The sequence below is a fragment of the Ipomoea triloba genome, chromosome 9 (genome assembly GCF_003576645.1).
Source record: "Ipomoea triloba cultivar NCNSP0323 chromosome 9, ASM357664v1".
Classification (NCBI taxonomy): domain Eukaryota; kingdom Viridiplantae; phylum Streptophyta; class Magnoliopsida; order Solanales; family Convolvulaceae; genus Ipomoea; species Ipomoea triloba.
Window position 1 is genome coordinate 10,857,682 of NC_044924.1, and position 12,684 is coordinate 10,870,365.

Genomic DNA, 12,684 nt, shown 5'->3' on the forward strand with positions numbered 1-12,684 from the left:
ATACATACACACACACACACACATATTGTCCTATGTTTTAAAGGTATGATGTGTGTGTTAATGTACTTATACGTGTAAATATATGATATGTGGCTTGCTGTGAAAAGAGAAGTTCTTTGATAAGTATATGTGTCTGTATATATATTGAATGCGAGGAAAACCTATATTTTGGAGGACTCGAATGGACGACTGATCCTTTTGATAGAAAGTATTTGAACTCACTTCACAATGACACCTTTGGAAACTTGATGGTGAAAGACATTAGTGAGCAAATAAGATTTATGACAAAAGAATTGAACCCAAAATAGGAAAAAAATAAAACGAAAAGCTTCGAGCAATGAAGATTGAAGTCTTCGATGTTTACATACAGTTGCAATTTTAGGGATTTCATTTTGCATTTTAGAGTTGGAATGTATAACTGCCTCAAAACGTCCCTAATACATCATTTGCAACTAACCTTAACGTCAATAATTTCCTAACACCATCCTTACTACGAAAGGATTGAACCTTAACGTCAATAATATAATTGCCTCAAAACCCTAATACATCATTTGCAACTAACCTTAACGTCAATAATTGCCTAACGTCATCCTTACTACGAAAGGATTGAACCCTAACGTCAATAATATAATTGCCTCAAAACCCTAATACATTATTTGCAACTAACTTCCTTACTCTTTATTAACTCAAAATATTTCTGTATGAACTTGTGATAAATGGGTTCATAACAGTCCTTTAATTCCTCCTTCAAACTAACCTTGTCTACAATAATGATATGATTAAACTCTTCAACATTTTTTGTTCCAAGTAGTTTGAAGTTTCGCTTATCAGTAGTAAGATGAATTTTTTTTCTCTTGATCATTACATTCATGCAAGTGAAATATATGGCAATAAAAACAACCAGGATATCGTCATAACGAAAATAATGATGATATATAAAAAAATGTATTTTTCTTACTTGTGATAATATCTGGTCAACAACTTTAATATTCACATTTGCAGTATAGGGAAACTTAGGATTAGAACATGCTTCTTTCAAATCACATTTTCTTTAAGCCATTGTTGTAATTTTATATTAAATAAGTTGTCTTCACTATTGCAATGCTATAATACACCATTCTCAAAATCATTAGATTTCACATTACGTCTAATATAAAATAAATATTTTGATTTATTTTTTTCTCCTCCATATGATGTATTTTCCAAAGCAATATAGTTATCCAACTCCATGAATTGCTCATCCATAAGAAAACAACATTTTGTTCTCAAACTCCAAAAAATCATTTATTGGAAGTGAGTTATTCTTTAACCAATTTAACATATGAACACTACCATTTCTAATTTCGATTGCACATTAACTGATGAGACCGGAATGCAACAAATAAATGATCCATTAAAAGTCTCGAGTGGCCCGATAACAAGATCTAAGTCAAGGAAGATTCAAGAGGCTTTTAACACTTTTGTGCAAACAGATTGGAGTCCAACATCTTTTTGTGAAGAAGAAGATCAATCTGGAAAAATAATTCTATTCAATTGTCTTCACATAAAAACTTTTGAAGACAATTCAGACTTCAGTATCAGATCAAATTTCCCGGTGTGAAATTATTTGCAAGGTGTATTTTTTTTTAGGTGAAGAAACTACTTTGCAAGAATTGTATTTTTTATTTTTGGGTGGAAATTACTTTTGCAAAATGTTGTATTTTTAATTTTGGGTGGGAAATTATTTTGTATTTTAATTTTGGGTGGGGAATTATTTTGTATTTTTAATTTTGGGTGGGAATTACTTTTACAAAGTTGTAATTTTTTATTTTGGGTGGGATTAGTGACCTAGAATATTTAATACCTTATTTTCCCCTATAAATACCCCATAAACCCAATGGTTTGAGACACACCTTGTAAGAATTCAATTTGAGTGAAATTTCTCTCTCTTTTCTTTGCATGAGAAGTGCATTGAAGTTTAGGTTGTTTGTGAGAAGCATTCAATCTTGGTAGGCTAGTGAGAAGCTAGTTTATCCCTTTATCTTGTTCTTTATATTCACACACATATCCAAAAACCCAAAAAGAATACTATTACTCATATTATATAGCTAATTTTATTTTTGTATCTTAATTCTAGTGCTAGATTCCTAATACTCTAATTCTTAGCCTTGCTTAATAATCTAAGGGTTGAGAGTATTATTTGTTAGTTTGGTGAGGCATTTGTAGAGTTGGGATCTCAAAATCCAAGAGTCTACAAGGTAAGATCCTCTTTTGGACACGAAAGGTTCTTGAGTGATTCCTTGAGTGTGCACTTATTGCGGGAAGCAATCCGTGTACGCATCATTAACCCATAACATTTAATTTATCAATTATAAAATCAAAGTCATCATGTTCTCCTAGAGATTTAAACTAAATTAAAAAAATCTTCATCTAACAAACTAAACTCTACTTGTTTTCACAACCATTTCATCGAACATATAGTAGTCACAAGAACTCAGTGTTAACATAATCTAATTATACTATGTGTATCAAGCCCATTATTTCATTACATTTTTTGTCATTAATTTCAACATCAAGTTCATTATCAAATATCAATTCTAATTTCTTTTCCAAATAGATTTAAAGAACTTTGTACTTCATTTTTCATAGGTATGATGAGTTGAATTTGCAAATTGCTATTTTTTTTTCAATTGAAAGATATCTAACATCATTCTACATATTGATTAGAAACAACGTTCATCAATTGCTTCATCACAACCCACTCCACTTTTCATTCTTATTGAAAAGCCTCCATAGACCACATTAGCTTCAAAGGTTTTTCATAGTCTTGGATCGGATACCATGCTATAAATGCAAAAAAAAAAATTCCCTGATACCAGTAGTAAAAACCCTTGTTTTGCAAGTAGATTCTTAAGTAACATAATTATAATTGAGATAGTAGATAGAGAGGACAAGTGAGAGAATAATTCCCCAAACAAGAATAAAGAACGAGAAAGTTTTATTCATATATGTTATAAACCCCAAACACATAACGCTAGCTATATGTAAGTCCCAAATACAATGAAGTTAGTCCCATTTTACCATCATATACACAATGACTACCCATGTGGCACAAAAGTAATTATTTGAAACTTCATAATAACTTCCATTAATACTAGTAATTGCCTTGAATTCGATGACGCTGTTCACGATGAACTTGCTTTCCATTTACAAACTCAAAGTGTCACTACATAAACTTAAAGATAAATAGGTTAATAACATCTTGTTTCAACACCTTTGCTATGCCATATTTCTTATTCATCACACCCTTTGAAAACCATTTAAATCCAAAACCTTGAAAACACTAGCAACAAAGACATATTTATCCCAAATATAATGAATCTAGCCCTATTTTACAGTTAAATACACAATGACTACCCATGTGGTACAAAATGTAATCATCTAAAACCTTTTATACTAACGTTGATAATGATCTCGAATTCAACCATGTTGTTTACAACTTTATTTCAATTTACTAACTCAAAACGTCACTATATGAACTTGTGATAAATATGTTCATCGACATCTTTTGAAAATAATCTAATAAAACCTTGAAAATATTTCTCTTATTCGACCATTTCATAGTGCTTGCAATACCCTATTTAAAGAGAAGTTTTAAATCAACACCCTTTGTCATTAGATAGATTTACAGATATCAGACTCTTTTAACTGTTTCAACTACTAACCAACAAACATTAAATCCAACATGAACACAAGGTCAAACACAGTAATGAATATAAACATGAAAACAAAGAAAGAATAAGATAAGATAATACAATTGAAAACTATAATAAAGAAAACCAAACATAAGTCACCGAGAAGAACATAAGAAGAAAAAAAAATTGAGATAAGTTGTCAAACACTTCTCCAAATCTCAAGATTTTCTCTAAATCTTAACATCAAGAAGAAATTATGTTATCCCTTCAGGTGAACATAACTGAAGAAAGTATAATAAAGTTCTTTTCAATGGTCATAACTGATTACTAGAAAAAAATTCCAAAGATAAGCAAGAAGTATATTGAAAATTAATAGAGTTCAATTGCATTATATATAAGTGTATAAATGTGTTTAAATTTTAAAACTTTTAGGCTACCATCATTTCCTTTGCCATATGTGAGTAAAATGGTATTCTTTTAACCTCTTTGTATTTTATGTCATATTTCACCCTTATTGCTAACTTCCTATTTAAATTATAGTAGGGTTTTGTAGCTCTATGTCCCATAACAAGTTTATGTGCAATGTTTTTGTTTTGGATACCTTCCAATACAATTATGGTTTGCTTGTACTGTCAAATACTGGTGAATGAGTTGAGTAACCCCTCTCTTAACAGATCCCCTCTTGGAACCATTATTCACTCATATACACAGTTTATAGAGTCTTTAGACTTTTTTACATGTAATTACATTAGAAAGTTAGCGAATCAGTGCGCCCATACGTTAGCAAGGGTGGCTAGCGCTCAGTCTGACTCTCAATACTGGGAGTCATATCCCCCGATTTTATTAGACTTTTCCTACCTTCTTAAGATGAATACAGATTAACGTTTGTTTTGTAAAAAAAAAATATAGTTTGCTTGTTGGGCTTCACTTACTAGAAGTTGTTTGATCCAGATAACTTCAACAACACGCTAAGTTCATGATAAAGTAAGATAAGAACGAAATAATATTAAATAAAATTAATATATTATAATGTCACATTACTCTATCTCCCCTAGACTTTCAAAACAAATGAGCAAAGGCTATATTCTAAATTTAGTTTAAGGGGAAAAACGAAAACCAAGAGAAAGTAGTTGCACCTTGATTACTGGAGGAAGAATTGGGGTTGTGACATGGTTACACAGAATTGCTTCTCCATCACGCGTGGCGCTTTCATGTTTGAAACCCCTCTCTCAGCATACCTGTGAGGTAATCCATCGAACAGGTGGTGTGTTTGAACCGCTTTATTGTAAAGTACGTATTTTTTTTATTACTCGAAAATGCTTGTAGACTTTTACTGCAATTCCTCATTATTCACTTTCGACATTAGAATTAGGGTTAGGGTTTCATCTTTGAATTTCTCTTCCATCGATCTTTTCTCCCTTAATCTATCGATTCTTCTTCCTGGTTAGCAAATTCCTTTTCCAATTCTTTGTTTTCTTTTTCTTCGCATGCATATGGTTTTCAAGTTCGAATTTTTTTTTCTCGAAGGAATAATTGTTCGTGAGGGTTGTTAATTCTTGAATCTAATTGGTTATAGTTTCCTTGAACAAAATATTATCCTTTTTTTTCTAGGATAAATACTTTAGTATTGTATATATTTCTTTCAAATCTGTGATTTTTATGCTTTTGGTGATGATGTATTAAGATTGGGAATTCTAATGCATTCGACCGAAGCTGCTTCAATTTGATGTTAAAATTATGTCTATGTAATTTGAAATTTATTTAAGTTGCTGAATTGTAATCAGTTATCGATTGTGTGCTGGAGCCTCAAAGATCTTATATCTGCATCTAAGCAACTATGCTGTATTTTTATATCAACTGTATGCATCATTCAGGATGCATATTTCATTCACCATGTTTGCATTATTGTTCCTTATATATGTATATATTTTTATCATCATATCTAAGTAAGTTGCTTGTAACTTGCATGTTCATTCTTGACTCTATACACATTTGTACTTACTAACTGGGCATGTTCTTGGGAATTATCTTTGCTTTAGTTTACTCTGTTTAAGTCCTCCAAAATCTGAGGTGAAACTCAAAGAAAGCACAATGCAATAGTAAACTATCTATTTTGATCTGGAGATCCAAGCCAATGTTGTTCTATTAATGTATGTAAGTTTACATATTCTTCCAGAGTGTAAGTGTTTGGATATATGGCTACTGATGAATTACTAATTTACTAGTTGGATAAACATGTTTATTTTTCTTCAACTTCCATTACCTTGTTTATACACTGAAAGGTCTTTTATGTTTTCAGCACAGTTAATAATTTGGAACTCTCATTGATTTGGGTAGCTGAAGAAGTATTCTGTCAAAAGCTGTATAGAAGTGCATACCCGTCTGATGATACATACAAATGGAACTGCAGCTCACTTTGGGAAGTGAAGTAGATCACTACCTTAGAAGTTCCCCACGTAAGGACGGGGACTTTACTTTTGGAAAAGTTAATTGTGTAGAACAACAGATAGCATCCTCACAAGAACATGCTATACCAGAACAGGCAATGTTCTCGCAAAATCATTCTGTGACCGAGCAGTTAGCATCCTTTGAAGAGCATTCCGCACTTCAACAGCCAGGTATGCAAGAAACATTTTGGCTCAAGTTAGTTTTTCATTTTGGCCCTTATTTGTAGTTGTGCATGATTCACTAGTTATTCCTTTCTTGTGGATATATTTCAACACAGTGAAAAGACAGACACGAAAATGGGCTGCATGGACACGTGAAGAGGAAGAAAGTTTTTTCTCTGCACTGCGACATGTTGGCAAGGCAATTCATTTATCACGTGTAATTGTAATTAATTTTCTTCTTCTAAGATACATCATGACACTGGATATGTTATTTTTCCCCACAGAATTTTGAAAAAATCACTAGTCGTGTTCAAAGTAAGAACAAGGATCAGGTAATACACTAATACCATAATCCCTAATTAGTGAATTCATACTAGATAATTTAAGTCAATTTTGCATTCATCATAATTTTAATTCTCTTCTGGTTGAAGCCTTTCTGTATTCAACTTTGCAGGTTAGGCACTATTACTATCGTCTTGTTAGGCGCATGAACAAGTTGTTGGGCCCAGAACTTTGCCTTAATGCCAAAAATTCAAGAGACACCAATGCTGCAATGCTGCGATGGTAACCATTTTTTTTTTTTTAAATAAATTATCCATTTTATATTTCTACCTTGTGGTTTAGTATAGCATCTCCCTTATGTTGTTAAGTCTATAATTTTCATTGTTTCAATGATTTACAAAGGGAGTTATTTCCACTTTTGGTCCCATGAGTATGAGACCATTTCCACATTTGGTCCCTGACTATTAAAATTTCCAGATTTAGTCCCACGGCTTTTAAATCTCTGCCACATCTGGTCCTTCCGATCAGATTCCGATCACCGGTGACCATTTTTCCGGCAAGTAAATTATTTTAAAGGGCATAATTGTCTTTATATACCAAAAAACAACAAATTTCCCCAAAACACTGTCTTCTTCCCCCTCATCCGCCGCAGCCCTCTTCCCTCATCCGCCGCAGTCCTCAAAGTTCCCATTTGGCAGAAAATCTGACATTCAAACAATCGCCATTCTTGAACAACTCAAAGAGAAAAGAGGAGAAACAGAATTCCAGACATTTTTGTACTAAATTAAGGTTACAAGGAAAGCAAAACAAATAGTCCGATGAACTGGCTGAGATCTAGCTAGATGCAAAACCAAGAAGCAGAAAGAATTAAATTGAGATAACTTTACCTTCAAGAGGAGCATTTAGAGCAGAAACAACGAAAACTAAGCATAAAAACAGCACAAAACATTGAAATAAATAATAAAAAATGTAAATACTTTTTTATTTTGAAATTATAATATCATGACACAAGTATTGCCCCTTTGTGATTACTTTTGGGAATCCAATTTTCCTCCTTAATCTATGCAGCAACATTGGTTAGAAGAAGAAGAAGAAACAGAATGGGATTTGGGAAATGGGAAAAGGGGGGAGAGGGCTGCGGCGGACGAGTGGGGAAGAAGAAAGGGTTTTGGGGATTTTTTTATTTTATTTTTTTTTGCATAAAAAGACAATTATGCCCTTTAAAATAATTCACTCACCGAAAAAATGGTTATCGGTGACCGGAATCTGATCGGAAGGACTAAATGTGGCAGAAATTTAAAAGTCGTGGGACTGAATCTGGAAATTTTAATAGTCAGGGACCAAATGTGGAAATGATCATATACTCGTGGGACTAAAAGTGGAAATAACTCTTTACAAAGGCTTTAATGCATTACCACTAACCTTACAATGTAAAAGCAATTATGAAATGATATGAATTATAGGTTAGTGGCTTATTGTGGAAAAGAGTGTTTGTGGCATTCTGTGAAACTAACACCTGCTTGTTGCCATGAACTCTGAGGAGCTGAATTAGTGGAACTCTTAGGGGATGAATTTCACCATCTTTTGTTAGTGATATATATATATTTTTTAATATCTAATAACTACTGTTATTATTATTATTATTATAACATTTGTAAATCTTGTGGTAATCATGTGCTTAATTTTTTTTTTTCTTTTCATTATTTCTAGGTGGTCTTTACTGGAAAAATATAGCTGTAAAGCTTCAAAGCTTCACTTGAAGCCTCGGAGATTCAAAATATTCATCGAGACCTTGGTTAGTCACAAATTCCCGGTGTTTACAATGTTTAAATCATGGTTTACACTGATAGTCATATAATTACTTGGTTTTGTAATAAAGGAGAATCAACTCTTGAAAGACCGAAAGAAGAATGTAAGGAGGTGTTTTTCTCAAGGGGAAAATACTTCAACTGCCCCTATTTCTGTCTCAAATCAAGGCAGGGCCTCTGGGCATGATGGTCGGTCAGTTAAAGTGGTTCTTCTTGACAATCAAGACATACACAAATTTGGATCTGGAAAAGGATCATCACTAAAACGCCATATAAATATAGGTGCCAATAGCACCTCCTGTAAAACAGACTCTTCTCTTCTTAAAACAGCTAGACATCGAAGAAAGATAGGTGAGTTAATGTCTTATAATTCATTATGCTAATTTGTTAGTTATCTGTTGTTTTACATGCATTTCCTACTCCTATTGGTGGTTTTTCATGGGGACACACTTTGTTTTAGGAACTAGCATAGAAAACTGGAGCATTAAATCAAATATTTTGTTGGGTGACAACATTGCATTGCATTAAAAACTGAAATAGGTGAAGCAAAACTTCCCTGGGGGAGCTGAGTAGAACAATCAAAACTTGAACTCCCTGGGTCTTACTCACTCTTGATGTTCTTTGTTGCTTTTGTTTTTATCTTCCTGTGGTTGATGTGTGCATCATGTTCTTTCATGTTATGTTGCAATTTCCAACAAGCTGTTAATGTGATTTGTGTTTTGCAGCAGTATAGTATGACAAAGCACGTAAATAAATTTTTAACATGTGTAAAACCATTTGAACACAACAACATGCAAATTGAAGCCTGAAGTCTTGAGAGACTGACCTGTGCTTGTTACATTTGCATACATATCTTTTCCTGCAAGTTCTCATCAATATCTGATCTACTACTAATTAATCTGCATCATTCAAATTAAAGCCTGAAGTGTGAAGACACTGATGGCTGACCTATGGTTGTTGCATTTGCATGCCTGGATATTTTTCATATTATTTTGGTCTTTCCCAGTTTCCCATTGAAGGTCCAAAAGTAGATACCTCTTCCTGATTGGGTATTGCTAATACTATGCTGAGGCAGGTGCCACAGCTGCATATAAAAGGTGGGAAAAGGCTGCAATTGCTGGGGTTTCATTGGTGGCTGATGCTGCTGAACATTTGGAGCGGACAACCACTGATAAAGAGGATGGGCATTTCCAGGATTCAAATGGTGAGCTGATGGTTATGTTTTTCAAAAAATTCAAGTGTTGCCATTATGATTTAGTGGTAACTTATATTGTTTTTTGCCAAATTGTTCAACAGTGCGAAATGTTTTTGAGCATAGTGGAAAAGATCCACATGTTTTCCCAGCCTTGTTGCACAATTCGTTCAATGAGACCAATTTACAGAATTCTGGGAAACTCAAACTCCAATTATTTCCTATTGATGATGGTACTAGAAGAGCTTTGGAACTGGTATGTCAACATAAAATTAGTTTGGTGGTTAGCTTGTTTTAACAGCTCATTAACTTCTGATATGATATTTTTCATTCCAAGGATAATCATAATCCATATCTGGAGCTCACTCTTGGTACACGAAAGAAGATGTCATCAGTGCTGGAGCATCTCAATCGTAAATGGGGGAATTCTAGCATGGCATGTGGAGATTTAATGCTTTTCCCTTACCATTTACATAAGGAAAACTTGGTGCATTTTCAGAAATGGACCAAGGATACAACTCTCACTGCTGCAGATGTATATGCACTAACTGGAAGCCCTCCAGTTTTCCGGCTTAGGTGAGATTTGGTTATTATTTCATTTTCAATAAGATAAGGCTACTAGATAATGAAGATTGTGACTGATTATTTTCTTTCTTCCTTTTCAAGGTATGGTTGGTTTTCAAATGCAGAAGTAACATTTCGCGCACCAGTATCGTCTGCAATACCAAGTAGACATGATGCAAACATGAATATTGTGCAAGAAAGCAGTGTGGGAGTATTACCAGCTCCTTCAACTGATCCCCCTAAAGAGGCAAATGGTTGTGCTAGTATGAACACTGTGAATGCTTCAAGGAGTTCTGAACATACTGAAGCTGTACTTTGGGAAAATCCTGAAACCGTAGTCACCGAGGCAGAAGTGGTACTTTTGTTTTTATTTTGTTTTTGTTTTTGTTTTTCTTTCCCTACTTGCTATTAGAAAAAAAATCTTTATTCATCATATGCTTGAATTCAAAATGAAAATTCTAATCATAATATACCAAGTTGAATTAAATGGTATTACAACATACTACTCATACTAGTAAATGTCTTTCTTTACCTTAATGCCATTGCCATTCACTCCCATATACTTTTTTGCTTTTACTCAGGATGACTTGCAGTTCAACAAGGCTGGAACCTCATGTGTTGGGGAATGGGCTGACAGCCTTACAAACATAAGTGTTGGAGATCTACTCTCTGAAGCACCTGATATGGAGGATGCCAACTGCATTACTTCCAGTATACATAGCAGTTCTAACTATATTCATCAGATTCCTTTCAGCTGCGATTCCTTTGATGCTGCAATTGCTGCTCATATAAAGAAACATCAAAGCATAACTGACTCTCAAACAGCTCTTCCATCTCAATTATCATCAATTTGGGGTGCTGAAGATACATGCGATGCATTTGCATTTCAGAGACATTCTCTCAGTGAAAAAGTGCAGAATGCTTCCAAACATACTTCTTTAGAGACCTGTAAACAGATAACTTTGGCAAATACTACTGCATTGGGTGCACCAGTTGAGGTCTATTTCAATATCATGCTTCCAGCTTCCTTGCATGGATGGTAGAATTATGGCCCTTTACGCAGGGGATCTTCCTGTGCCTTATTTTCTCTCTTTTTTGCAGGATCCGCCTGGTGCTAGGAATCCAGTTGACGATGCTGCTACTGCAGACCTTGAAAGTGTACCTTATTCTCCTACTTCAGATGTGAAGGATTTTAATGGGCTGTCTGATGTATATTGGGTAACATCTTTTTCTTAAACATTCTTAATGTTTATATTTCTATTTAGTATAACTTTGAAGAAATTGGACAAAGGATTTTCTTGAAACTTTGCCTCATCTTTGGTATTCAATCAGAAAAACAGAACCAAATTGCTTCTCGGGCATCTGATGTTGCATCACTTCTTTTTGCAGCCTGACTCTTTAGGACCATTAGATTTGGATATACCTTCCAGTAGATACCATAGCGAACTGATTTTAAGCGATAGTCTTGGTGGCCTGACCCAGCTCATAGCCAGCAGTCTGGACGCATTCCAAAATTGCTCATTTTTCGGAGCAGACAAGAAAGAGCCAGTCTCAACCACTGAAGCTCAAGAACCATTGTAGATTTCAGATTACAGAATTTGCACAGAAGTTTGATGTCTCAAGACCATTCCATAGCAGGTGGAGATGATCTTTGTTGCTCAAGGATGATGACGAACCCCACTTAGTCCCTTGTATGGCTGAGTTTAATCAGGTACCGTACCTTATGCAATTTCAAGCCGTGACATGCACAAAACACACGGCTTTTGATCCATCGGCCTTTTGCTGTACAAAGTTCCTGTCGTGTATACTGTGACTATTGTACACACCTTAATAGAAATAACTTGTACTTTGTTTAATTTTCTCCAAATGGATGTATGAGGTGGACACTCGGGAAACTTTGTGAGGAGTGGGACTTGAGGAAAAATTTATGCTTTAACAATGAGATAAATGTATATAGGTAAAATGTGTGGTTGATGGAACTGAAGTTATGAATTGACCTCTAATTTTATTTTATTTTATTTTATTTTCGGAGATAAATGTAACCTTTATTACAAAAAGTTTTTAACTTTTTTTTTTTTTTTTTTGTTGGGATTAACATTAACAAGAAACAATAACGGAAAGGAAAGAATGCAAAATTTATGTAGTTTGATAATGTGTTTATGTCCACAGAATTAAAACTATTCTTTTATTAATCGTGTTTATAATAATCTACCTAGAAGTATAATGTATTTATAGGCATCTACTAATGTATTTATAGAGGGCCAATCCAATTGGCTCCACTCTTATGTTGACAAACTCTCAACAACAAATCTCTACCTTAATGGATATGCCATTTAGGAGAAAAGACTTACCTAATACTCCGTAATCTCTACCTTAATGGATATGTCATATAGGAGAAAAGACTTACCTAATACTCCGTATATACGCATGGGTTGGAAATTGGGATAATCATACTCATTTAGCATCTGCAAACACTCAACTTGTCAGTGATAATTGTCATTGTCAACATGTTTGTTGCATTCTCACTTGTATAATTTTTCTACAATAAATCTCAC

The 12,684-nt window shown here is 33.9% G+C and overlaps 1 protein-coding gene across 1 annotated transcript; it reads left to right on the forward strand.

Moving 5' to 3' along the window:
- Positions 1-4,764: 4,764 nt before the first annotated feature.
- Positions 4,765-12,160, forward strand: LOC116029445 (TSL-kinase interacting protein 1). The gene is made up of 14 exons (XM_031271458.1): positions 4,765-4,964; positions 5,974-6,292; positions 6,400-6,482; positions 6,568-6,615; positions 6,738-6,847; positions 8,276-8,360; positions 8,445-8,724; positions 9,449-9,577; positions 9,670-9,821; positions 9,903-10,141; positions 10,232-10,484; positions 10,711-11,127; positions 11,231-11,347; positions 11,519-12,160. The coding sequence occupies exons 2-14, from the start codon at positions 6,073-6,075 to the stop codon at positions 11,708-11,710; spliced, it is 2,325 nt and encodes a 774-aa protein (XP_031127318.1). The 5' UTR covers positions 4,765-4,964; positions 5,974-6,072; the 3' UTR covers positions 11,711-12,160.
- Positions 12,161-12,684: the final 524 nt, after the last annotated feature.

Bases quoted from the DNA above. Each gene is read 5' to 3' on its own strand.
- LOC116029445 (XM_031271458.1), top strand. From the start codon at position 6,073: ATGGAACTGCAGCTCACTTTGGGAAGTGAAGTAGATCACTACCTTAGA. The intron at 8,361-8,444 runs GTTAGTCACAAA...TTTGTAATAAAG, and splicing joins AAATATTCATCGAGACCTTG to GAGAATCAACTCTTGAAAGA. The intron at 10,485-10,710 runs GTACTTTTGTTT...GCTTTTACTCAG, and splicing joins TAGTCACCGAGGCAGAAGTG to GATGACTTGCAGTTCAACAA.